The 23,701-nt window shown below is 46.5% G+C and overlaps 1 protein-coding gene across 8 annotated transcripts in view; it reads right to left on the reverse strand.

The window, feature by feature from the left end:
• Positions 1–23,701, reverse strand: part of ASAP2 (ArfGAP with SH3 domain, ankyrin repeat and PH domain 2) — a gene marked incomplete at its 5' end in the record, with an annotated part of 159,735 nt that overhangs the window by 47,634 nt on the left and 88,400 nt on the right. For 6 of the 8 annotated variants that reach the window (XM_082357545.1, XM_082357547.1, XM_082357546.1 and 3 more), the window contains 6 exons: positions 7,549–7,635; positions 7,911–7,986; positions 14,018–14,103; positions 17,897–18,026; positions 20,297–20,346; positions 22,084–22,158. In XM_082357545.1, the coding sequence (XP_082213671.1) occupies positions 7,549–7,635; positions 7,911–7,986; positions 14,018–14,103; positions 17,897–18,026; positions 20,297–20,346; positions 22,084–22,158 (504 nt within the window). Of the gene's footprint in view, positions 1–7,548; positions 7,636–7,910; positions 7,987–14,017; positions 14,104–17,896; positions 18,027–20,296; positions 20,347–22,083; positions 22,159–23,701 lie in introns of those variants that run through there. The other 2 variants (XM_082357548.1, XR_014235034.1) reach the window with 2 other exon arrangements.

Genomic DNA, 23,701 nt, shown 5'->3' on the forward strand with positions numbered 1-23,701 from the left:
ACAAGGGGAGCAAAACATGAACAAGGAGTTCACAGGTCAACCAGGCAGGACTAAGAGCTGCCTCCATCTGTTATGAGAGCCCCCGATCCAGTTCACTTCGTCACAAAAGAAACAGAAACGATGAAAATAAGTGACTTGCTCAAGATGCAGGGCCCGCTGGAGCCCGCGCGGAGGGTGGAAGGGAGCTCCGCCTCGCGCTCTGAGGCTCCTTCCACCGCGCCTCGTGCCCTCACCAGAGGACGCCCAAGGATCCAGAGCCAGCCTTGCTCCACTGTCGAGCAGCTGACCATCCCCCGGGACCCTAGGCACTGCCCAAACAATGAAAGAACCAGTGCACGGCAGTCAACGTGATCCGAACTGAGGCTACACCGGCTCCAGAAGTGAAGAGCCAAACAGAGAAAACCATGGGAGCGTCTGGAAGAAGTGAGGTTTAAAGATGAAGGTGAGAACCGGCAGAGGATAAGGGGAGGGACACACGCGGAGGCCTGCAGAGGAAAGTGGTGGCTGTGGCCATCCTCCAGGGAGGGACATGAGGACAAATACTGCAGCCAAGATAAGGGGGCCCATCGGCCGAAGGGACAGGCGGGCTGGAGTCAGAGCCTAGACTTCATCCGAAAGCCACAGCCAGCCACCCAAATTCTTGACCGTTTTTTAAAAAAATCTTGAAACGCAAGTTTTTAATTTGGATGAAGTCCAGTTTATCTACTATTTCTTTTGTCATCTGTACTTTAGATGTCACATCTAAGAAGTCATTGCCTAATCTAAGGTCACAAAGATTTACATCTATGTTTTCTTCTAAGTTTTATAGTTTTAGCTCTTACATTTAGGTCTTTGACCCATCTTGAATTAATTTTTTATTATGGTGTGAGGTAGGGGTCTAAATGCATTCTTTTGCTTTGGCTATCCAACTGCCCCAGCATCATTTATTGAAAAGACGGTTCTTTCCTCATTGAATTGTCTTAACATCTTTGTTGAAAATCAACTGACCATAAACGTAAGCGTTTTCAATTCTATTTCATTGATCTATATGCTCATCCTTATGTCAGTACCACACTATCTTGATTATTATAGCTTTGTGGAAAGTTCTGAAATCAGAAAGGATGAATCCTCCAACTTTGTTCTTCTCTTTCAAGATTGCTTTGGCTATTCTGGGTCCCTTGCATTTCCGTATGAATTTTAAAATCAGCCTATCAATTTCTGCAAATAGGCAGCTAGGATTTTATTTTGATGGGGATCACACTGAATCTGTAGATCAGTTTGGGAAGTATTGCCAACCTAACAATATTAAGTTTTCCAATCCATGAACATGGCCTGTCTAGCACAGACTTTTTAAAGTCTGAAATATATATGGGATAACGCAGCAAAAAAATTAAAAAAAAAACCCTTCATCTGAGAAATCAATAATGTGCTCAAGCATTCCATTACTGAACTGACAACGGAGCCTGAACAAGCAGACCCCCTAACATGAGAAATGTCCTTTTCCACAGGGAGTTCATGCCTCTAAACAACTAGGGCAAACAGCTCATTCATCGGATAAGGATGGTCCCAGTTTCTACATTCTCTCAAAGGGGCAGTATATACTAGCACTAGACATTTAGAGCAAACCCAGCTTTAAACATCACTGGAAATGAATGCAGCAGAGGGGAAATGGAGAAATACTGTTCACCTATCTGAATCTCTGTGAAAGACTAAAAATAAACCTGTCAAAAGACTAAACTGCACAACCAAGAAATACGTCTACTGATTTGGGGAGAAAAAAAAATCCTGCACAAAATAAGTGATGAAACCACGTGACAACACTGCTAAAAGTGTTCATGTCAAGCATATTAATCAGAACTCTTCACAGGTCTTATGAACAGGATAAAGGACATTCTTCTTTTCAACAGAATCAGACCCTATGCCAGAGGTTAGGAATGAAATCACTGTTTTATTCTTTAGACAAGGCATTTCTTGAATCAATTTTAAAATGCAAGCAAATCTGAAACTATGAAATTTAAAATTTGGAAGGAATATAATCTGTGTAACATAAAATTGAACCTGCTTTAGAACTTATTATTTCAGCATCTTCCAGGTGACTTCTACGTGACCCAACAAAAATGGCCTTTCTTCACCTGTTTATACAAGTGTTTCATACAACACTTGATCAAGGGAAGGGGTGACAAATGAAGTCGGCCCTTTCACATACTGAGATTTCAGCGGAATGGAATATAGTTCAAGGGAAAAGAGCCTCTCTCTTTCGGAGGAGAACCATCATCTAACAATACAGCAGGCAACTGGCCGCGGCATCCACGTTGCCCTGATTCTTGGAGACTCTGCCACGTACTCTGTGCTTCTCCAGGAGAGCCAAGGACACCCTAAGACTCGACTGAGTGAGCCTCCACGTGGAGACTGTTATATGTCTGAAGCACATAAGTTAAGCAGGCGTCTTATGGACCTTCCGAAAGCTCTCATAAAACTCTATCGGTAGCCACAAATCCTCTGTCCTCTGACATCCAGACACGTTCTCAGATCCTCGGCACTGTCCACAATCTTAAGTTCTGTGCGGCCTTATGAAGTGTTAGCCACTGGGTCCTGCTGAAGCAGAGACCGCCCAGATGAGGGGTAGGCTCAGTGTCTGAAATCTTCAGGAAGGGGCGTGGGGCCGGGGAAGGGTGACACCGCATACTTTATATACACGTATATGCGCGCGCGCGCACACACGTCTACTCATAACATCACAAGTATCCCCGAGCTCCCTAAGGCTCTAGAACATCACACACACTTTTTCAATTCACCTGTCCACCTCTCAGAAAGTCTGTGTTCGGTCAATTCTCGTGATGAACGGATTGCCGAGGAGTCCCTCACGAAGCTTAAAGTTTCTCTGCCAAGGGAGGGCTGTGACGCCCAAGCGCTCCCCATTTTCCCAAGGCGTGCCAGGCGTGTCCATGGACGTGCGTGCGTGTGTGTGTGTGTGTGTGTGTGGGCGCACGGGACTGCGGGCTGTGCTGAGTGAGCGCTAAGCTGTGGTCAATGAGCAGCGCCCTCACATCTCTTACCACCCACTCCCCATTATTTCTGGGGAGATTTTTTTTTTTTTTTTTTTGGCCACACTGCATGGCTTGAGGGATCTAAGTTCCCCAACCATGGGCCCCTGCAGTGAAAGTGCCAAGTCTTAACCACTGGACCACCAGGAAAGTCCCTCTGGGCAGCTTTTTAAAAGATTCTGACACAAGATATTAAAGTCACATAATACAGCTGACAGAGAACAGCCTTGTGGTGGGACAGACCAGGGCTCAAACCCTGGCCCCAAAACTCCAGCAAATGCATTTCTCCTCTCAGACTCAAGTTGTAAATGCGGGCTAATACTATCTGCCCAGCCATGCTGTTGTAAGGGCTGATTATTGGTCACGCTTATCACGTGCCTGGAAAAACCTGAGAAGTGAAGCAAGCAGGAGACACCATGGCAACAGAGAGCAGGGGAGAGCACAGGGGGCGTGCTGACGAAGGCTTGGGAACGGGGGAGTGGGGCAGTCGGGGGGACCTGACAGGCCGGGGTCAGGAGCAAGGGCATCAGCTTAGACTGGAGTACGAGTCAGAGTGGGGAGGGGGGCAGACGTCGGGGCCAGAGTCACGAAGACAAGGTGCCAGATGACCAGCCAACAGAGGAGGGTCAAGTGGGCAGAAAGACCCCTCAGAGGTACCACCACCGCCACCCACCACTGTTCAACTACCAAGGCCGGGGGAAGGAATCGGGTCTTTTTTGTTCACTCCTGTATCGTCGGCATCAGGAGCCCAGTATTTGTGGAATGAATGAACGAACCAGTATCCGTTTATCAAGACAATGTGTAAGTGCTTTACAGAACTTGTCCCTTAGATCTCATAACAAAGTTCGGGTAGGCAACGCCACTCCTGTTTTACAGATGACGCGACCGAGGCATGGCGAAGTCAAGTCACTTGCTCAAGGTCAGCCTGGCAGGAAGTGGAAGACCTAGGGTTCGAACGGTACGCGCTGCTGGACAGCCTAGTCAGAAGCTGGCCCACCTGTCTCACCTGCTGGGCCTCTCCTAACTCTGAATCATCCTCCAAACCCTCCTTCCTGACACACACCTGCCCACCCCACACCGGGGTGACACCCTCCTTGGAGGTGACCTCTGGTAGAGCTCTCATCACACTGTGCTCAACTCCTTTTCTGTCCCCACCCCAGACCATGAGCCCTTTAAGAGGGAAGAACCGCATCTGTGCTACTCTGGTGCGTGTCTGTGCAGCTCCTGCTTAGAGTAACTGCTGAGGAAACGGCCGTCGAACGTGCCAGGTCTTGCATGGAGTTGGCGCTCAAGGCCAGTTCTAGGCTACTCAGCAGCCTGGCAGGAGGGGTGGGAAGTGGACACCTAGCCAGAGGGTTCTGATTAAGGACAGATTTGAGCATGATAAGATATGCAACCCCAGACCAAAAGGCCGGAGTTGGAATGGACCTCTGCTCCTTGGATAGCACATACTGTTCGACCACATCCTACCAGACAGGGACACTTTAAAAAGGGGAGGCAAAACTGGCACGAAGAGAGATCGCCAAAGTGGAAAAATCACTGCGGTTTCAGCACTTAGACCTACCAAGACCATCCCCCAGGACCTGAGTCCTCCCCCGCACAGCACACGTCTGGGTTCTCAACAAATAGCAGAGAATCCTCCGGCACCGCAGCGGGACCTGTCTCAGCAGAACGCAGCTGAAATGGACGTTTGTGGGATGGGGAAGGCGGGAGAAGGCAAGGCACACAGTGAGGAAGCTCATGCAGAGATTAGCGGTGTTGAGAGCTGTAACTTTGTAGAGGGGGTCTTCTCCAAACGTTAAAATATGATGCATATATAGGTGTTCATTGCATAGTTTTTCAACGTCTCTGTAAGTCTGAAAAGTTTCAAAATAAAATAATGGAAAAGTCAAAGTGTAGCATCCTATTTACAGGGAACGGAAATATCAGGAACAGGATAGGAACGCCGGTGGTTTGGAGGTGTGGGGGTGCTGGGATCGCGACGGCACAGTCTTTTCTCCAAAGTACAGCCACAGGTGACAGAGCAGCAGCCCAAAGCCCCTGTATGTGACGGCCATTTCCTTCACTTAGACCAAACGACTGACGTTTAAGGTTCACAGGAAGGAACTAGGAGAGTAACTCCTACCAACCATCACTGCAGTTTCCTTGGGGCACGTTACCTAATTTTTATGAACTATAATTATGTAGAATTTTTATAACACTGAAAAAAATCCATCAACACCTTCATTTTTCTGCCTCACAGAAGAGAATCCAAAAACAAGGGATGAGAGCTAAACAACAATAACGCCCAAATGTTCGATTCTTGTAATTGGAGGTGCCCCACTTATAAAAATTATTTTAAAATAGATAAAATTTAACTTATCCATATTTGCTTATTACTTGCAATTGCGTTCACAGACTGTCCAATTTATGGAATACCATCATCAAAAAGCAACACAGAATGTGATACACAGAAAAGACAAGACATTCACAGCCAGGAGATTGGTGGGTTCGATCTTTGGGCATAAAGCCAGAGAAGAGCAGTAAAGAAGGTTCATTTGACCTCGCTGTGCATCTGGGCAGAACGGCTGGTCAACAAAAAACACAAAAACAACAAACCATTAAAGACTTCTGGTGTGTGCTGGTAAATCTGTTATACTTTTCTGCAAAGCGGTAAATAACCGGCTTTCTGACAACAGCCAGTTTTCCCAAACCCCCTCCCCCTGCACAGCCAAAGCAAACACGGCCCTTGCTCTGTGCCCAGAGGGCTACTGAACTCCAACACCCGCTCTCCTGTATTTTAAACCTGAGCTTTGCTTCACAGGTTTGATCCTCCTTCTCGGATCCTTCTTGCTTCCAACCATTCCCACCAGCTCTCCAGGGCTCGATGGCATCCTGGCTCCTGCATTAGTGCTACCTCTTCTGGTTACAATCAGGCCACTATATTCTCCACACTCCAAGTTCTTTCTTTTTCTGTTTATATTCCATGTTTAGGAATATCCAAGTGTCAGGACCTGGATTCTCTAGACGGGGAGGAAGTCACCATGCTGTGGGTAATTCCCAGCACTACACAATTCCCAGCATGGAACCTCAATGGGCCAGTCTCTCACTTAGCTGACCCCTGTTTACCAAGAACCGATGAAATGAGCAATATGGTGCTATGATGTGACAGCCAGATGGGCACAGAAGGCAGGAGGGCCGCCTCAATCTGCTCGAGGTCCAGCTGGAGAAAAAGCATTTGTGCACTTGAGCACGTGGCCATCAAGCCCCCAAAGATATATGTTGCCATTGAAAAAACTCAAACAAAATGTGCGATACAGATCACTGGGGGGGGCGGGGGGGCAGAGGCAGCCCTCCAGAGGGAGGGATTAAGGTACATCAGAAGGACAGGCAGAATTCAGCAACGCAGCGCAAGGGCAGGGGGTGAGCGGCTTCACTTTCACAAAGGAGTGACACCAAAGGCTAAACTGTAAACTTGGAAAATTTCCATTTCACTATCATTTATGCGTTCAAATTCTTTAGTCTTTAATAAAGTCCACAGCTACTGAAAGAAGAAAAGTAAAAATAAAAAATGCTACTAGCTATTAGTATATACATGGAGGAAATATCTATTTTTTGAAGTTCATGAAGAAAGCATGCAAAATTCTATAATTTATTAAAATACTGAACTACTTACTCTCCTAGACTTCGGTCACAAAAGGTAAATGCATTTGGGAGAAAAACAACAATATTCAGTTATAGTACAAGAACTTAAAACAAAATAGAGCATGCCAAACTGCCAACAGGGAACTTTATGCTCTGGTAAGTAGTTTAATAGAGGTATTGATCTAAAATCTACTAGCTATACACTTAAACACGTTCCTTTATTGACAAGGAAGTGGATTTATGTTAAATTTCACATTATAATAGCCACACTGTAGCAAACATATGCAATTACCTCAAATTTTACTTTTTAATGGTTTTCTAACAAGCCCCCCCAAATACAAATCATCACTGCGAATGTGCTGGCCCGCAGAGAAGTGATTATATGAAAGAGATGACGCAAGAAAACTAAGGTTTCTGCCCATCAGAAAGCAGCTCCAAGAAAATCAAGCTCCTCCCATTTTATGGAACATAATCTCCAGGCTGGAAGATTCAGATGGTCACCAGTCACCCACTGATGCCACACGGGCAAAGTCCATGTATATCTGCGGGCAGGGAAACCACAGAGCTCCAGGGAGAGAACCAACGGCATGAATAACGAGTGTCTATGTGACGGAGACCCTAAGAGCTACTCATCCAGCAACGGACGGAGCAGAAGAGGTTTAAATACTGTGATTAAGGCCATGCCTACGGTAATGCTTCCCCATGAAATAAGCATATTTTTAAAAAGATGGTTTTATAAAACCAACTTAAAGAACAAACTACATGTTTCCATGTTGCCCGATACAGCCCCACAGTGAACTGAGCGCCCAGAGACCTGGATCTCACCTCCTCAGTCCCGAAGCCCCCGAGACTGAGGGATGAAAACATAAAATAGCAATCTTTCAAAATTAAATCCCCTCACCTCTTTCTGTTCAACCTGTAATGCTGATTTCAAAATATCTCGAAGCTGTATCAACTGCCTTCTCTCTTCATCCTGGGCCTGTTTGATCTTTAAAAAACAAAACAAAGCAGAGAAAAGTGCGGCTGAGGTACAGTGAGATGGTGGAGTTCGCGGGGCATTTCTCCATAAACGCAACCTTCTCCCAACCAAGACCGAGGACGGAGCGGGAACCCCATTCTCCACACTCCGCGTGGCGCTTCAGGGCTGTCACTTTCTGGGTAGCACAGCACGCAAACACGAGATTACACGGAAGCAACATTTAAATCAAAGTGTTTGTCGCATAAAAACCCTTTCAACACTCATGTGGGAGGGAAACTACTTACTGTGTGAAGATCCGTTGAAAGTGTTTCAATGGAAGGTTTGAGGCTTTCAACTGCTTTCAGTCCATCCTGGAAAAAACTAGGAGGAAAAAAACAAGAAACATAGATTGTGTTTCATAAAAGAGAAAACAATTTTGTTAGATGGAGAAAAAACTTCTTTCAAGGAAATGGCTGAGATCACTATGGAATTCCTGGGGGAAAAGACTAGGACCCAAACCTTGAAATATTAGGCAAACCAAGAATAAAGTGACACTCAAAACTAAGAGAAAAGGCACTGCAGTAAGCCTCGTATTTGTGATTTTTCTTGACCCATATAAAATGAGCCCTAAATTTTCAGTTTATAACGGGAAACAGGACTCTACTGACAAATGGCAGCAAAGGCTTCGGTTCAGGAACGGAAGAGTCTGAGGCCAGGAAAGCATGGGGTGAACAAAGAATAAGATGCTAAAATATTTTCCTTGACAGGCAACAGCTAAGTGGAAAAGAGAAAGAATGCAGAAAAAAAGCAAGCGAGCCTGAAGCACATGAATGGCCACGCCCCATGGGCAGAGCAGGGAGATGTGGTTGGAGAACTTGAGATCGAATATCAAAAGGAACTTTATATTTTTAACGCTCAGAACCCAGTGCTTGTGAAGTCATCTTTAACCAGTGATTCAGGAAGTACAACAGAGGCTGGACGAGTTTTTCTGCAGCAACAGCAGGCTGACGTGCAGCAAACTGCCTTTGAACCCTTTTGAGAGGAAGGAGAGGCTTCCCAGGGAGCTTAGGAGAGAGTTCAAAACCTGTAAGGAGGCCTAAAATGCCCGTGGACTTGGCCCCTGCCTGTGTCTCCAGGCTTCCACCCACACCATTTGCCCCTTTATTCACGTCTCTCTATTCCTCTATGGAGCTAAGTCCTCCCTGCCGCAGGCCCTTTGCACTTGCTGTTTCTTTCCTCTCAAGAGTTCTCCCTGCAGCCTACCTTCTGTTTCGCCTGGTTCATTCCCACTCACTCTTCAAGTTTTAAGTTAGATATGGCCTCACCCTTGAGGTGTGCCACAACCCCCATCCCTTCAAAGAGGTCTCCTTGCCAGATTCTCTCAGAGCATTCTGTCTCTGGCTTCAGAACACTCACCAGAACTGCCATTACGTGTTTGCTGGTGTAATTGTTTAAAATAAAATCCCATTAGATCTGAAGTTCCAGGAGGGTGAGGACACAGTATCCACAAAACTTGACACATTTCAGACACACAATATTTGTTGAATGAAGAAATTAATGAGGAAAGAAGGAGAATTTCTAACTTCTGCCAGTTTACTGGGTACCAAGGAGACTATCTTCAAAAAGTGATCTGGGGTTCACGTGTTTCTTTCTTTGAAACTCAGCAATGGTCCTGTGGGAATCTCCCATATCAAGTATGCAATTAGCAGGAGGGGTTGTAAAAACAATGCTGCATGACACTTAATACAATAACTCCAAGGAGGAAGGGAGGAAGGAAGAGGAAAGCGTACACACAGGATGTGGGTTACGAACCACTACTAGCTAGTTATTAGGAATCAGAGGCTGGGCTATTAGAATTTCTTACCTTAAAAATCTTCAGATATATGCATAATTTTAACTTTACATTCTCATTCCTGTATTTTGCCTAATTCATTTTTTTCTAAATGTAAAATACGCTTCTGGTGTAGCAACTGTGTCCGTGTTATAATGACTTTTCCACGTGTCTGTTTCCACTGATAGGGCAGAAATGCCATGCCATATACGTCTCTGTGTTTCCACTCTGAGCACAATGGCCGACACAGAGCAGCAATTTTAAATTGAAAAGGAAACTGGGAAGAACAAACACAGGAATGAGAAACTGAGCTTTTCCCTCTTGTCATGAACTCATTCGGTTCTCGTGTTTTGTTTCAGCTCTATTTTTTTTTTTGTATAACTATTTTATTAATCAATTCAAATTCTTATAAAATAGGCGGGGTTGGGAGGGAGGGGGAGAGAGAGAGAGAAGCTGGACACACACTAGTTCAGGGGGTAGGAAAATTATCACAGGAGATCAGCACAGAAACGGTCCTGCTCTCGGGGAAAGGGAGCGGGTGCACAGCTCCAGAATCTCTGTGCCTGGCAACTGTCCCCACAGTGAGAGCACCTCGCAGTGGAGTCAAGGGCTCGGAGACGTGTTTCTCATCACAGACGCTGTTTCCATCATGACACTGCACGGTGTCACACTTGGAATAACGATACGGATTTAGGGTTCATCTCTGTAAAAGCACAGCCAATCCTGACCGTCTACCTAGGAAACCTCCTCCCTCTGATTTTCAAAACTCCTATCTTTCCGTACCGTCCTTACTGAGGCATGTTTGTATACTTTCTCTGGCCTTAGGGAAAGCTTCAAAAAAAGGGGCCCCTTTGCTGACTGCTGTCACCGCAACATTCCTAAGTACAAACCCCCAGACATTTTTTTTAGCTTGAGCCTGTTAACACTTTCCCAAGCTTCAGTCAAAACAACATTTACCATCAGTATTACCAAATGTCGACTTTTGTTTTTTATCTAACGTTTTCTAGCCTACCTGATCAAATTCGCCAGCCTTTAAAATTACACCCACTGAGATCCAACCTTCAGGCGCCCACAAGCGGGCGGACTCTCCCTTCTCCAGCCTTCGCAACTGCAGCCTCACGGCCGGCAGCCTCCGCCCTCCCCCCCGGCTGGAGTGCGCTTGTCCAGGGCACCGGACTGGGTCTCATTGCATCTGCAACCCAAGTGCATCAAGCCGCAACTGGTCACAGTGGTTCTCAGCAGGTATTTGCTCAGAGAACAAGTCACTTCAACGCTCATCACTACTGTTCAGAACGTGACCGTTTTTGTTTATTTCTGTTTTAAAGACTGCCCTATTTCTAGGTTCACACTAGAGAAAAGGATCCTCAATCTTTAGCAGCAAAGGCTAGTAAGACACGTTTTCCAGGCTCTTCTAGGAACTAGAGATGCCAAGTCTTTCCTTAAATGAAATAAAAGACAAAGGACATACTCTGCAAGAATGCTTCCAGAGCAAAGCAAAAAGGAGTAAAAAGCAAACTAATGTCTGTCTAAGCAGTTCTAAGGGTGAACGCCTGAACGTGGTTCCACAGAATCTAGTTCCCACCCAGAGGCCTCTTGGTACCTGCGGAGACGAGCAGCTTCAGCTGGGCACGCTGCCTCTGCCCGCCGGGCACGGCCTGCTCCCCGGTGAGAAGTGGAGACCGGGAATGTTCGATGGGGACGCGAAGGAACTGCCCGGAGGACAGAGACACGCGTGGCCACTGGCTCCTTTGTCCCATGGCTGAGTCACTCAGGCTCCACACTTTACGCCCCAAAATATGCATTTGAAAAGTCAAAGCTTTCCAAATGTTTTTAAGAGCGTGCAGTGTGTATGTACATGTACACACACACACACACACACACACACACACACACTCACTCATCCAGAAAGGAAGTAATGGAAGATTCATCATTTTTAAAGGTTACTGAGCTCATGCCCATAAAAGGCCAATTGGTTCAATTTTCCACAAGTGGTCTGTTGCTACCCAACTGATTAGTTTGGGCAAAATAAAGAAAAAAAAGGAAATCCCAGAATAACTTCTCTTTAAAAATAAAATATCAGCAAGGAAACAACCCACTTCCTAAACAGCCTCACATAAGGTTACAAGGATAAGACCGAAGAAGTAATTTATACGTTAATCACACAGGATTTTGAATCTCTGTAAAATAATTCATCTTAAAAACTCTACAAATTAGGGGTCTTTCTATTTTCTAAGCTCCACGCTTGGGGCTCTTCTGTTAACCCAGGATGAATCACACAGCACATCTTCCTTTGCTGTTGGACCTCCACTGCTTTAGAAATGCAGTGTCGTCAGAGATGTAGTAAGAATTCCAAAGCACAGCTCCATCCAATTCAGTGCAATTCACTACTGCAAATCGTTCCAGGTAAACGCGCTAGAGGTTAAAAAATAAATGTCATGGAGGACATCCTTGAAGAGCACACAGTTCAGCGGGAGACAACACGAAAGGGGCCCTCAGGGGAATGTGCAGAGAGCACAGTGGTAACCAGAAGGAAGAGAAGTGTGCAGGTAAGCGGGAGAGCAGACGACTTCAAAGCAGCCAGGTACACCTGAGCTGGGCCGCGAGGAGGAACAGAGGCTGGGGAAGGCACAGGAGGGGCAGAACTGCATTCTAGGCACAGGGCGCATCGTGTGTAAGGGGGCAGCAGCGTGGGGCACAGCCCGTTAAGGGAAAAGCAAGTGGATGCGTGTGGCAGTAGCACCCTCAAAGATGTCCACGTCGCTCCGCACCCCTCCCTGTACTGTCGCAGCCTGCGCCCCGCACTGCGGCTCCGAGCGCCCTCGGACGCAACCTGCAGGCCTAAGTGACCGCCCACCCGCTCCTCCCCATCTGGGTCCTTCTCAACACACACAGGAACCTGCTGCAACAGAACCGGCACGGGAGGAGCTACGCTGGCGTCCCCAGCCAGCACACGCTCTTCTCGTCACACTGCTGCCTCTGCACAGCCACAGCCAGGCCCCGAATCTGCGTCACGTACCTGCCCGTGCGCTTGCGGTCTCCCCACCCCACCTGAAGGTCCATGCAGGTAGGAGCCTGGCTTCCTTCATGCTGCACCACCTGGCACGCAGTAGGAGCTCAATCACTACTTGCTGAATGAATCCTCTGCTTGAAACATTGAGAGCTTCCCAGTACGTCTGGGATAGAATCGGACGCCGTTAACCAGACCTCCAAGCCGTCCCCACCCCAGGCTTTCCTATGCAGCTTCATTTCCTTCAGTCACACTGGCCTTCCTACTGCCTCAAGACCTTGACTTTGCCTGGAATGTTCTTCCCCCGTTCCTTACCTGCTGGCTCCTACTCACCCTTCAGACCTCAGAATACATGAATACATGTCCCTCAAAGAGGCCTGCAGCGAATTCAAGAAGAATTTGAACACCTACTGTGGGCCAGGTACTGTGTTCTGGCTGCTGGAACACACAGCAAGGAACGAAACAGAAAAAAACCCAAAAAATCTCTGCCCTCAACCTTAACCTGAATTATATTCTTCTATTCTATTCTATTCTATTCTATTCTTTCTTAGACTCCCGTACTTCAGAACACTTTGTTAAACGTGCAGTTATAAGTGTGCTTGCCTAAGTCCAGCTCCCCTACCTGATCCAGCAGGAACTGTGCCTAAGACGTACATTACTCTGTCTCCAGCGTCTCAGACGGTGCCCAAGGCACGGCACACTCTCAACAAAAGCAGTGAATGAGCCCGCGGCCTGTTTATAGCAGCGACGGGGGGGTCAGGGAGGAGAAGTAGGATGAGGAGAGGGGAAGACAATGAGGCCAAGAGGTGAGGCCCAGGTTGTGAAGGACTGACGGACGCGGTGAAGTTGAGTACATGAACGGTTCCCAGACCTGCAAGTTCCTCCTTCCCTTCCACACACAGCCTCCTTTGCTCAGTACTGTCATTTGTTTTATATGATAAGTAATACATGAAAGTATTCTTTTAATTTAAGACACTGCATTAACACCATCTCATTTCTCTTTTAACAAATAAAGAACATCCGAGAATCAAACTAGTTTGCCACTTTACAAAAAAAGCAAAAATAAGTATATTTGATAATGTAGATTTTTACATTATTTTTAGTTTTTGAGATATAAAACTCAAACCATAAAATCCACCCTTTTAAAGTGTACAATTCAGTGGTTTTTAGTATATTTATTCACAAAGTTGCGTCATCATCAGCCCTATCTAATTCCAGAATATTTTCGTGACCCCAAAAGGAGACCCTGTGCCCGCTGGCAGTAATTCCTCCCTGCCCCCTTCCCTCAAGCCCTGGCAATCACCAATCTGCTTTCTGTCTCTGTGGATCTGCCTATTCCTGACCTTTCAAGTAAATGGAACCATCCAGTATGTGGTCTTTTATTTCTGGCTTTTTTCACTTTACATGTTTTCAAGGTTCATCTTTGTTGTAGCCTGCATCACTGTTTCATTCCTTTTACTACAGAGTTTTAAATAAGTGTTTACTCTCCTCAACACAATACTACAGATCTCCCAGAAGTTGCCATAAAGAAAGAAACATCTGAAATACCATCATAACAAAGAAAAAGAACTTACTTGCATTGGGCATGAAAATATTTGATCAGATTCTGAAGTAAATCCACTCCCTTTTTAATCTTAATTTCATTGACCTTCAGCAGATACTGTTAAAAAACAAAACAAAACAGGAAATGTCATAGATAGAAGCAGAATATGAGCTGAATGTGAGCCTCTGAGGACAGATCACCTCTTCTACTTCTCTGACATTTTGCACGATGGGTAGGGCTCATGGTAGATGCTTAATATTTTTTGAATGCCATAACTAAATGTTTCTTTCAGTTTGGTGCCACATGCATTATCTGACATACAGGTAAGTAAATGCTTAACTTTAAGTGCCAAGAACTCCCCAGTAATAAAATATTCTGTCTTAACCGGCTAGGAGAAATTTCTGCCCTAGTTGCGTGGAAGAATGAGGATAGTCCAAATGAAAGGGATTCTACCCATCTCAAACACTGCTGTCCACATACTCTGTCCCAGGTCCTTTTCTTTAGGCAGGTCATCATCTAAACACTAACTGCTAGTCTTCTGTAGTTGAGACTTTGTCTCCATGTCTCTAATACTAAAACACTTCTCTGACACTTTTAAAAAAACATCGTGATTGTTTAAAAAGAAAAAAAGGAATTTTAAATTCAAATAAATTAAAGCCGTTTTTAACTTGGAGACTTCATTAACAACCACTAAGACATCAGGAAGCCCCAGGGATCTACAAAACAAGCATCCGGAAATACACTTGCTCTTTGCTAAAAGTTTATAGAACAAAGACTCCATAAATTCCCTGTCCCTTCCACTGCTGAAATAGGGTGTCAACAACTCTGAGAATGCGTCGCCTCTAAGACTGAATGCCCCCGAAAGAGCTGTTGACCCCTGCTGACCACAGGCATCTCAGCTGTAACCCGGGAAACTTGCGTTCAAGTGGCCTCCCAGGTCAGGCGGCAGCCCAGCTGGAAGAGGGAAGCTGAAACGGTAACTACGTCAACTGCCTTTACATCCTCATCTCCCTCCTTTCTGATACTTATTCTCTGTTAATTAAATAAGATGTCTGGCAATGTATCAAAATGGTTAAATGGTTAATAAGATGCTTGGCCATGTGTCAAACGTTAAAATGCACGTACCCTTTGACCCAGAAATTCTACTTACAGGAACTTATTCTAAGAAGATAATCATAAAAGTTTACAAAGATGACTAGAAAAGAAGGTTCGTTGCAGACTTGTGTGTAAAAGTGAAAAATGGCAACAACCTAAATGTAATGAATGGGGAATTAAAGTGTGGTACATCCACAGAAAGAAGGGCTATGTAGCCATTAAGCCAATAAAGCAGAGACTTCCTGACATGGAAAGATGTCTGTAGCACACTAGTGAGTGAAAACAATCAGGTTACAAAGCAGCAGTGGAGAATGATCCTGTTTATACAAGTTGTCTTTATGTGTGTATAATAGGGATAGCTGAAAGATGTTTAGCTAAATGTCAAAGAGGTAATCTTTTGGTAAGTAAAATCTGTGGTGATTTTTAATTTCTTTTATATATATACACATATATACATACACACACACACACACATATATACTGGCCAATTTTTTAAAGCACGTATTTTTATAATCATAAAAAAGCGAGAGCGGATCTCTCATACGTTCTCAATTCACGGAAGCTCTGTATTACCTATCTGGCATACTGACTGTCTTTATAAGACTCATTTTGAAGAAAAAGTTCCACAGCTTTAAAATAAACACCTGGAAGTCACTCTTCTACATTAGATCCCACGCAACTAAAACTTTAAACACCTAAACAACGTCAAACGTTTACAAAACTTGAGAACTTCAGTTTGAGGAAATGGTTGAACAATTTTAAAATGATTTTAACTGCAGCAGTCTGTTCACTCTGAGGGGTTGGGTTCTCAGGGACTGCTTTTCGGATGCTCTTTCCTTCCAGCCCAGGTCTGTCTGGCCAGTGTGTACAGGCTTCATCAGATGTGTGCTCCTCTGTCAACTCCAACCTCACTGGCCGGTCAGCCCACCTCTGCTTCTGTGCCTGCCCAGAGCGCCAGACCCCACCAACCGCCAGCTCTGCAGCGCAGGGACCCCATGATACTTGGCACAGACTGGGGCCCGACGGCCACTCGGGGACCCGCCCGACAGATGACTCACGTGTGTGACTTAGAGACGTCGGGTAGATAGCGTTTTTCCAATAAAACAACCTATTTGACCAGTCCACACACCCATTCACCCAGACGAGGAAAAGAGCCCAGTGCTGGGTGCACGTCCCAGAAAGCAACGACAGAGCTGAGGATGGAACCCGCACCCTCACCTCAAGGGTATTACACTAACATGCTGGCTGAGTCTCTCGGTCACTAAACGTACTTTAACAAGCAGTCCTGCAGAGTTTACGTCAATAGCTTTCCTCCTCACTAGCCAAAACGAGAGCTCATCCTGAACTCACACACACACCCTTCCCAAATCCACTCTCTGTGAAACACTACTACTTAATTTTACCCAGAGTCAATAAGAGCAATACCGTGTCTGTATAACACACAGCAGTTTCTTCGTCCCTGTCTCTATCACCTGGGATGATTTCTCCAACACTGTGTGAAACGGGTCAGCAGGTATTATTATATGCGATGTCTGTTTATAAAACAGCATGTGTATAAAAGCAACCACTCTCCTACCTACAGTAACACTTGGAGCTTAGTTAACTTTCTAAAAAGTCACGTAATGAAAAACAAAGCAGCAAAGGAGGGACAGAGGAACAAAAAAGACATAAGACATAAAAAACAAAAAAGTAAAAGAGCAGATATAAACCCAACCACATCAATAGTAACATCAAATGTGAATGACTAAACAATCCCATCAAAAGGCAGAGACTGTCAGAGTGGATAAAAAAACATGATCCAAATATAGATCATCTACAGGAAACACACTGTAGATCCAAAGATACACATAAGTTGAAAGTAAAAGGCTGGAAAAAGAGATCCCATGCAAATAGAAACCAAAAGAGAGCTAGAGTGGCTGTACTAATACCAGACAAATATCCCCAATGCCTGGGACTGATTCCCCTCTGCTGACCACTTCAGAGTTTGCTCCGGGAATAGAAACGCATTTAATACACTCCTAAGACACACATCTATAAAGACTAGGCTCCTACTGTAATTAACAAATTAACAAACAGTCTAACATCAGACAGCGCCTTCTGATGAGCTCTGCTGTTGACTGCTTAAAGGGAATCAAGAGCTGGCTGAACCGAGTTTCAACACCTGTCACAAATATCACCCCTGCATTGTGGACACTCAAAACGTAAGTCTGCCTGGCTACAGGAGGGAACACAAATGCCACCACGCTCAGGGGGCTTCACTGCCACCGCCCGGAGGAGCGAACCCTCAGGCCGAGGGGTAAACTGTTTCCACAAACAGACGCCCAAGCAAGGTATAAAAAAGGCTGGAAGCAAAGGCCTGCATCATTGGTCTTCGATATCTTCCACCCCTGAGCCTCCAGCAGAGAAATGTTCTGAGTGTCAGTCCTGCCATTCTCCCCTCCCCGAGGCGAGGACTTGGGCTGCTGGTGGAGCAGGACAGAGGACCTCCCCAGGGTGCGTGGGCCTCTGGCCTTGGGGACCGTCCCCACCCAGAGCAGGTGGAGCCTGGGGGCACGCACTTGCAGAGGCTCTCACACTCACAGAGGGGACCACGGCTGGGGTCTCACCGCCCTGCCCCCGGCACCTCCTTAAGAACACCGAAGTGGGGGTGAGTGTGCACGTGCGGAAGCAGAAAGAACCCGCTTTCAAGTGAGTCGCTCCTTCAGAAAGGCTGGAGCTGGGCTAATCTAGCCCCACGCTCCCTGAACAACAGAAACTGGACGACAGGGTCCGGCAGTGCATCTGGCGTTTGCCCCGAAGCGTCTGGCGGACGTACCTCGCACATCTGCAGCTGGAAGAATCGCCGCTCCTTCTCCATCTCCTCCGCGATCTCAGCCCCGCTGATCTCCGTGCGGATCATCCCGTGCAGCTTGGCATGCTCCTTCTTCTCCTTTTCTATCTTGGTTCTACATGTGGAAAAAGCGAGACTCAATCAAGACACCTCCAGACTGGACAGCCCCGCTGCGATCCCGACACCCACCCTGGACACAAATGCTCGCCGAGCCTTTCCGGAACAGGACGGCCTCGAACTCACTGGAAAGGAAAAACCGTTTCGTCATAAACATGTCAACCGTGGCCCTTTCTGTTGCGTATCGACCCAACAAATGCTTCCAGAGCAACTCGACTAGGACAGTGCTCATCATCACAGAAGAACACAAGTGACCTTTCCCGTTTTTAAGCTTCGCTCCCCTTTCCACGTCTATCTCATGCTCGCCTGTGCTCGAGTCCAGTGTGCGGGTCAGGGTACCAGCTGACCCCCGGAGTGCAACCCGAGACAGGTGACCAGGGTGAGGCAGCCACGCGTCACACTGGTTAGGAAGGGCTTGGACTAGTAACTGGATTTTTATCCTGGAGAAAAGGAGGTTAAACAAAAGCCACAGAAAGCACTCAAAAATATAAAGGGTGCCATGAAGAGGAGGGCGCAGACTTTTCCTGCAGAGCCCCAAGGCAGACGCTACACAACGCAGGCAGCGTGTCTTAGAAAGCTGTTCAACACAAAATGGGTTCCTCTGGGTCCAGAGGCCCCATCATTTGGGGAGGGGGTATTTAGGAAGAGGCAAGAAATATAGTTTCTAATCCTTGTTCTTTATCTTGAAGCACAGCACTGGGCGCACAGTAGACCCTCAGTGACTTGACTGGGGGAGTAAGAACGTAAAGAAAAGGTGACCGTTTGGTGAGGATGTTGTTAAAGAGGCTCATGCACCAGGGAGGCAATGTGACTGGAGGGCCCCGGGGACAATCACACAACTCCAAGCCTCCCCTGACACCACCGCAAAGGGATCAAGACATGGTCCAGATGTCGGTCACTCTTGTAATGATCAGGTGTGGAACGACAGGCCAGGAATTGTAAAGACGTCTTAAAGCTGTTTGTTGCGTATCACAATGCCTCTCAGGATAAATCAATCTTGCATGTAAAGGGGTAGAGCTAATTTTTTAATTGATCCCAGAATTACTCTGAGCTTTAAAGGGTGCTGCTCCTTCGTTCTCCAATTCTGGGATTTTGTGAGTACCTCTGTCCTCACCTTATCTATGTGTGTCTTGATTTTACAGAATTTGATCTCATTCCTCTTTCAAACCTTTTCCTTTCAGAAGCAGAAGACTCTCTCAGGCAACCCTCTTCAGAGACCCTCTCCTGTGCCCGGTTCAGATATGCACAGAAGCATTTCCTCTAAGGCCCTCGAGGGCAGCAGCGACGGCAGCTCAATGAAGTCGGCAAATCCATGTCCTGCCCTTGGCTCAACTAGCCTCTCGTGGTTGACCAGCAGCAAATACCAAGGCCAGGTTTCCCACCTGTAAAGCAGGAACGTGGACCCGTTCCTTATTCACTGCACTGAACTGACACACAGATGCAGGATGCTAATGAGCCAGGGATAGTGAGTCTGGAGCCTCTCTGGGTTGAGCCGACCTTCAAAGCATTCTGGTTTAATACTGTATCTGCGCTTACATACGAACGTGTGCCATTAGTGAGACTCCGGAATTTGGAGTATGGGAGCTTAAGATTTCCAGGATGGGATGAGTACCAAAGGTTTGGGATTCCTTGGTGTGAGCTTTGTGATCCTTCAGCTCTGAATAGAGACCCAAGGCTGGTAAAAGCAAACAAACCCGATTAAATACGTGTAGTTACATCTGAAAAGGCTTTCTTCTTATCGCATCCCACTTTACCAGATGGCTTCATATAAAAGTTTCTATTTCCACTGAGAAAACTCTATTACCCAATGCACAGCAATTACAAAGCAAGCCTGAGGCATTTAAAAATATTTTCTATTTCTCAAGTATTTAAAATAATTGAAATCATCATTCCCACAATCGCTAGCCCAATTCTAGCTAGCTCAATCCTCTCCACTCGAGGAAATGAGAAACTGTGATCAGAAGTGTTACAACAAGCGCCTGAAGTCAACCCATAGAAGTCAATTAACGTTCCTGAAGATAACATTCTGTAGCCATTAGGACATAAGAGGAGGGATGAGGAAAAAACAGTTTAAAGAGGTTTACATCATGAATGTAGACACCTGGTATGAAAGCATCTGGTATCACAACAAACCACAGCAACACAGTTTTGGGTGAATTCTTTCCTGGATTAAGGTTTATTTAGACAATACCTTTAAGCAATAAAGGCTCAATTTAAAATTAAAATCTCAAGTTACCTATGCTTACTTTTTTAAATGAAAATACTCACATTTTTGTTTCGTAGTCCTTCCAAGCTTTATCAAAAGGCTTTTTCAGATCCTGTAAACAGAGAGGCATAAATTAAACAGGACTAATCATTAGTTTCTGGGCAAGATAAACTTATCCCTAGACTAGCCCTGAAAGGAGTATTAATTTCTGCAATAAATGACGTATGTGATCCCAGGAAAAATGGAGAGCTTAGAGCACAGGCTTTTAATCAGACTAGCGGTAGCATTTAGTTTTTTTCTTTCTCTTTAAGAAATTTTTATTATAGAATATACCAAATGCACACAGACAAAAGTGGAGAGAATTATATAACGTACCTAGCTAGCTAGGTCAGCTAGCTATAGCACGTATCAACTCACAGCCCACCCTGTTTCACTTATACCCTGCCCTCTGCCCTGAGATTATTCTGAAATTAAACCCAGAAAGACATAACATTTAATCTGCAAGTATTTTAGTATATCTCTCTAAAAGAAAGGGACTCTGATTTTTTTCTATTAATATAGGAATCTCCTCAACACATGTACCCCTGATCTGGGCCCCAAAACAAGAATATAAAAGCCATTCACCTTCTCCTGAGGTCTCCCAATTCTGTCTGGAACTCAGGACCTCATATTCTCTGATAAAGCCTGACTCAAAAATATACTGAGCCACTAGAAATTCTATCAAACTTGGTTCCCACCTATTTATGCTCCCTTTAACAGGGGTCTTTTAGAAGAGAAAACCCCTCTGTTGTGGGGATTTTTTTCTTTTTTTGACTCTTCTTTGGCCTTCTGACGAGGCCTAAGCTCCACAGCCGGGCACCTAAAGCCGCCAGGAAGGCGTCTGCCCACCCCGTAAGCCTCGTCTCCCACTCTGCAGCCCCGCCGACCCAGGGCCCCTTGTGCAGGGCCGCGTCATGCTGCTGCAGACTGGCATGGTCTCCCCTCTGCTCTGTGTGCCCTTCCCTCCCGCTCTTCTGGTTCTCGCCGGACGTGTTCTCCGGGCCCCCAGGCGATGCTGAGCAGTGTTCCTCAGGGTCCTGACGGCTCCCTGGGCCCAGGCTCCTTGCCCCAACAGCTCTCCTGGCGCTTCTGCCCCTGCAGAGGCCCCCGTGATCGGCTGGGCTTCCGGATGTGCCAGAGGCCGCTGGGGATCACGTGTGGATCCCATCAGAGCACTCGGTCGCCTAAGAACTGGGGCACGATTGCCTCCCTTTCACATCACACACCTGTCTGGGCCAATGACATGCGAGAGCAACTTTCTGCTTGGTGCCTGGTGCCCACACAGCACTCGAGCCCTGACTGTCCCCGTGCACGTGCCCGGGAAAACAGTTCACGGCTCAAGTGTTTGTACGAGGCAAGGCGAGGCCTCAACAACGAGCACCCTTTGGAGGACAGAAAAATAAAGGCGGCTCAGGCCTTGCTGGTGCCCATTCTCCCTCCAGGAAACCACCCTGCAAGGATCCTTTCCCAGCGCTCCATCAGTGACACGCTAGCTGGAAAAACCAGACTTCACACAGGGTTCCCTGCTCAACGGGAAGAACCCAAAAGCCGTTGACAGTTTCCAGAAGGGCTGCTTCTTTCCCTTCCACATCAGGAGCACCAGCAGGAGAGCCAGAAAGGCCACGGGTCACCACTGTTAGGGCCGAAAGGTGGTGCCATTATGGCCAGTCGAGGGAGCCCGAGGCAGCCCGGAGCCACCCCGCCGTCCCAGGAAGAAGGCTCGAGGCCGTGGCTGCCCCAACTGGCCCCCGTGACGTGATTCCACGTCCTATGAAAACCGCCCCCCGTGACAGGACTCTTCATGTCATACCCCTTTCACTCCTTTTAGGTCCCCCTTCAGCAAACTGTCCAGAGGGAAGGAGATTATGTTGTTCATATTCTGAATCTAAAAAACAAAAACAGAAAAAAATATCCTTATTCCATTTCCTTTTTAATCTAAAGTAAGGACAGCAAGGAGGTTAGAGAACACGCGGTGATAATTAAACTTCCCTTAAAACCTGACCAGCACAAGTATGACAGCCTTATTCATTCTTACATTCTAAGTAATGATTTTACCTTACAAATGAATATATAACTAACGAAAAGTCTACATCTGTCTATATTTCACAACAATAATAACCTTCTATTATTGGGCTATGAAGTCTGTGGAAAGATAATCATTACAACGAAGAAAAAAAAAAATCAATGATAGAATCACTTTAAAGACACAGGAACAGAAGCCCAAACACTTCCTAGTCTCACTCATGGCTCCATCCGATGCCCCGGGGCTGGGCTTTGGCCAATTCTGGGGGCCCAGAGCCCCCAATCTCCCTAGCACAGCCCCCAACAGGGGAGACTAAAAGGAAAAACAGAACGAAGGGGGCTTCTGTCTCCTGAGAACGTGTATAAGTGGGTGTTGAGAGAGAACTAGAAAAGAACCCAGAGAGAGAGAGAGAGAGACAGAGAGAGAGAGAGAGAGAGAGAGAGAGAGAGAGAGACAGAGAGAGGGGAAAGCAGATAAATGAGAAAGGGAAAAGGAGGGACAAGTGGTCTTAAGGTCCCCTATTCTCCCTGAAGCAAGAAGGCAAAAGACGGTGGCTTAGCAAGTTGTCACCACAGATTAAATGCGGAGAACCAGACCCTCCTGACACACTCGGGCATGCTCACGCCACGCAAGCCCGTCCCCGCCCGCCGTTCAGCTGTGAGCAACTTAAAGACACAAAGCTTCCGTCAGCAAGAACCTGGACGCACAGACTCCCCAGGTTCTGAAGCCGACAGGAGTCCCTCCCCAGTGAGAAAATAAGCTGAGGCTCTACCTTCTCCCCTCCCCAGGCTCTCTCCCCCTAAGGCAGCACAAGTGGCACGCAGCCTTCTGGGGCTGTGTGCATGTGTCACCTTGGTGACACGCACCGAGATCACGGGACCACAAAAGGACAGAGGCAGGAGTCAGGACTGTGGAACCCTTTGCATCCCTTCTTACAACCGAGCAAAGGAGAGCTTTATTTTTAGTAGAATTACCTTGACTGGGAAGACCCACCACAGGCACAATTTTTAGGGCGATATGGGATCTGATTTCCATGCACTGTCCAGCATATGAAATCTCAAAATGGAGAAAGAAATTTACTTGAAAAATACTGGTAAGGTGTGTAATAACGCCTGCACCAACCACCTTTCCTGCCAAATAAATGGTCAGTTGATGACCGTCATTTCAGAAATGCCTTCTGGGGTAACTTCTGTCTGGCGCTTACACAGCTCAACATGTGTCATGCACCCGGCAGAGGCAGTGTCATCAGCTATGACGCGCTAGGATTAGCCTCGAGAGTTAAGCTGTAAATACTGAAAAGCTGAGTTTAAGGCGAGGTCCCGTGGGTGACGGGAAGGGATGGAGACAAGGCCGTGCAGGTGACTCACCCCTGGCGCGAGCACACCTGGGCTTCCGCTGAGCCGTG

Source organism: Balaenoptera borealis, assembly GCF_965194805.1.
Source record: "Balaenoptera borealis genome assembly, chromosome: 15".
NCBI classification, from domain to species: Eukaryota; Metazoa; Chordata; class Mammalia; order Artiodactyla; family Balaenopteridae; genus Balaenoptera; species Balaenoptera borealis.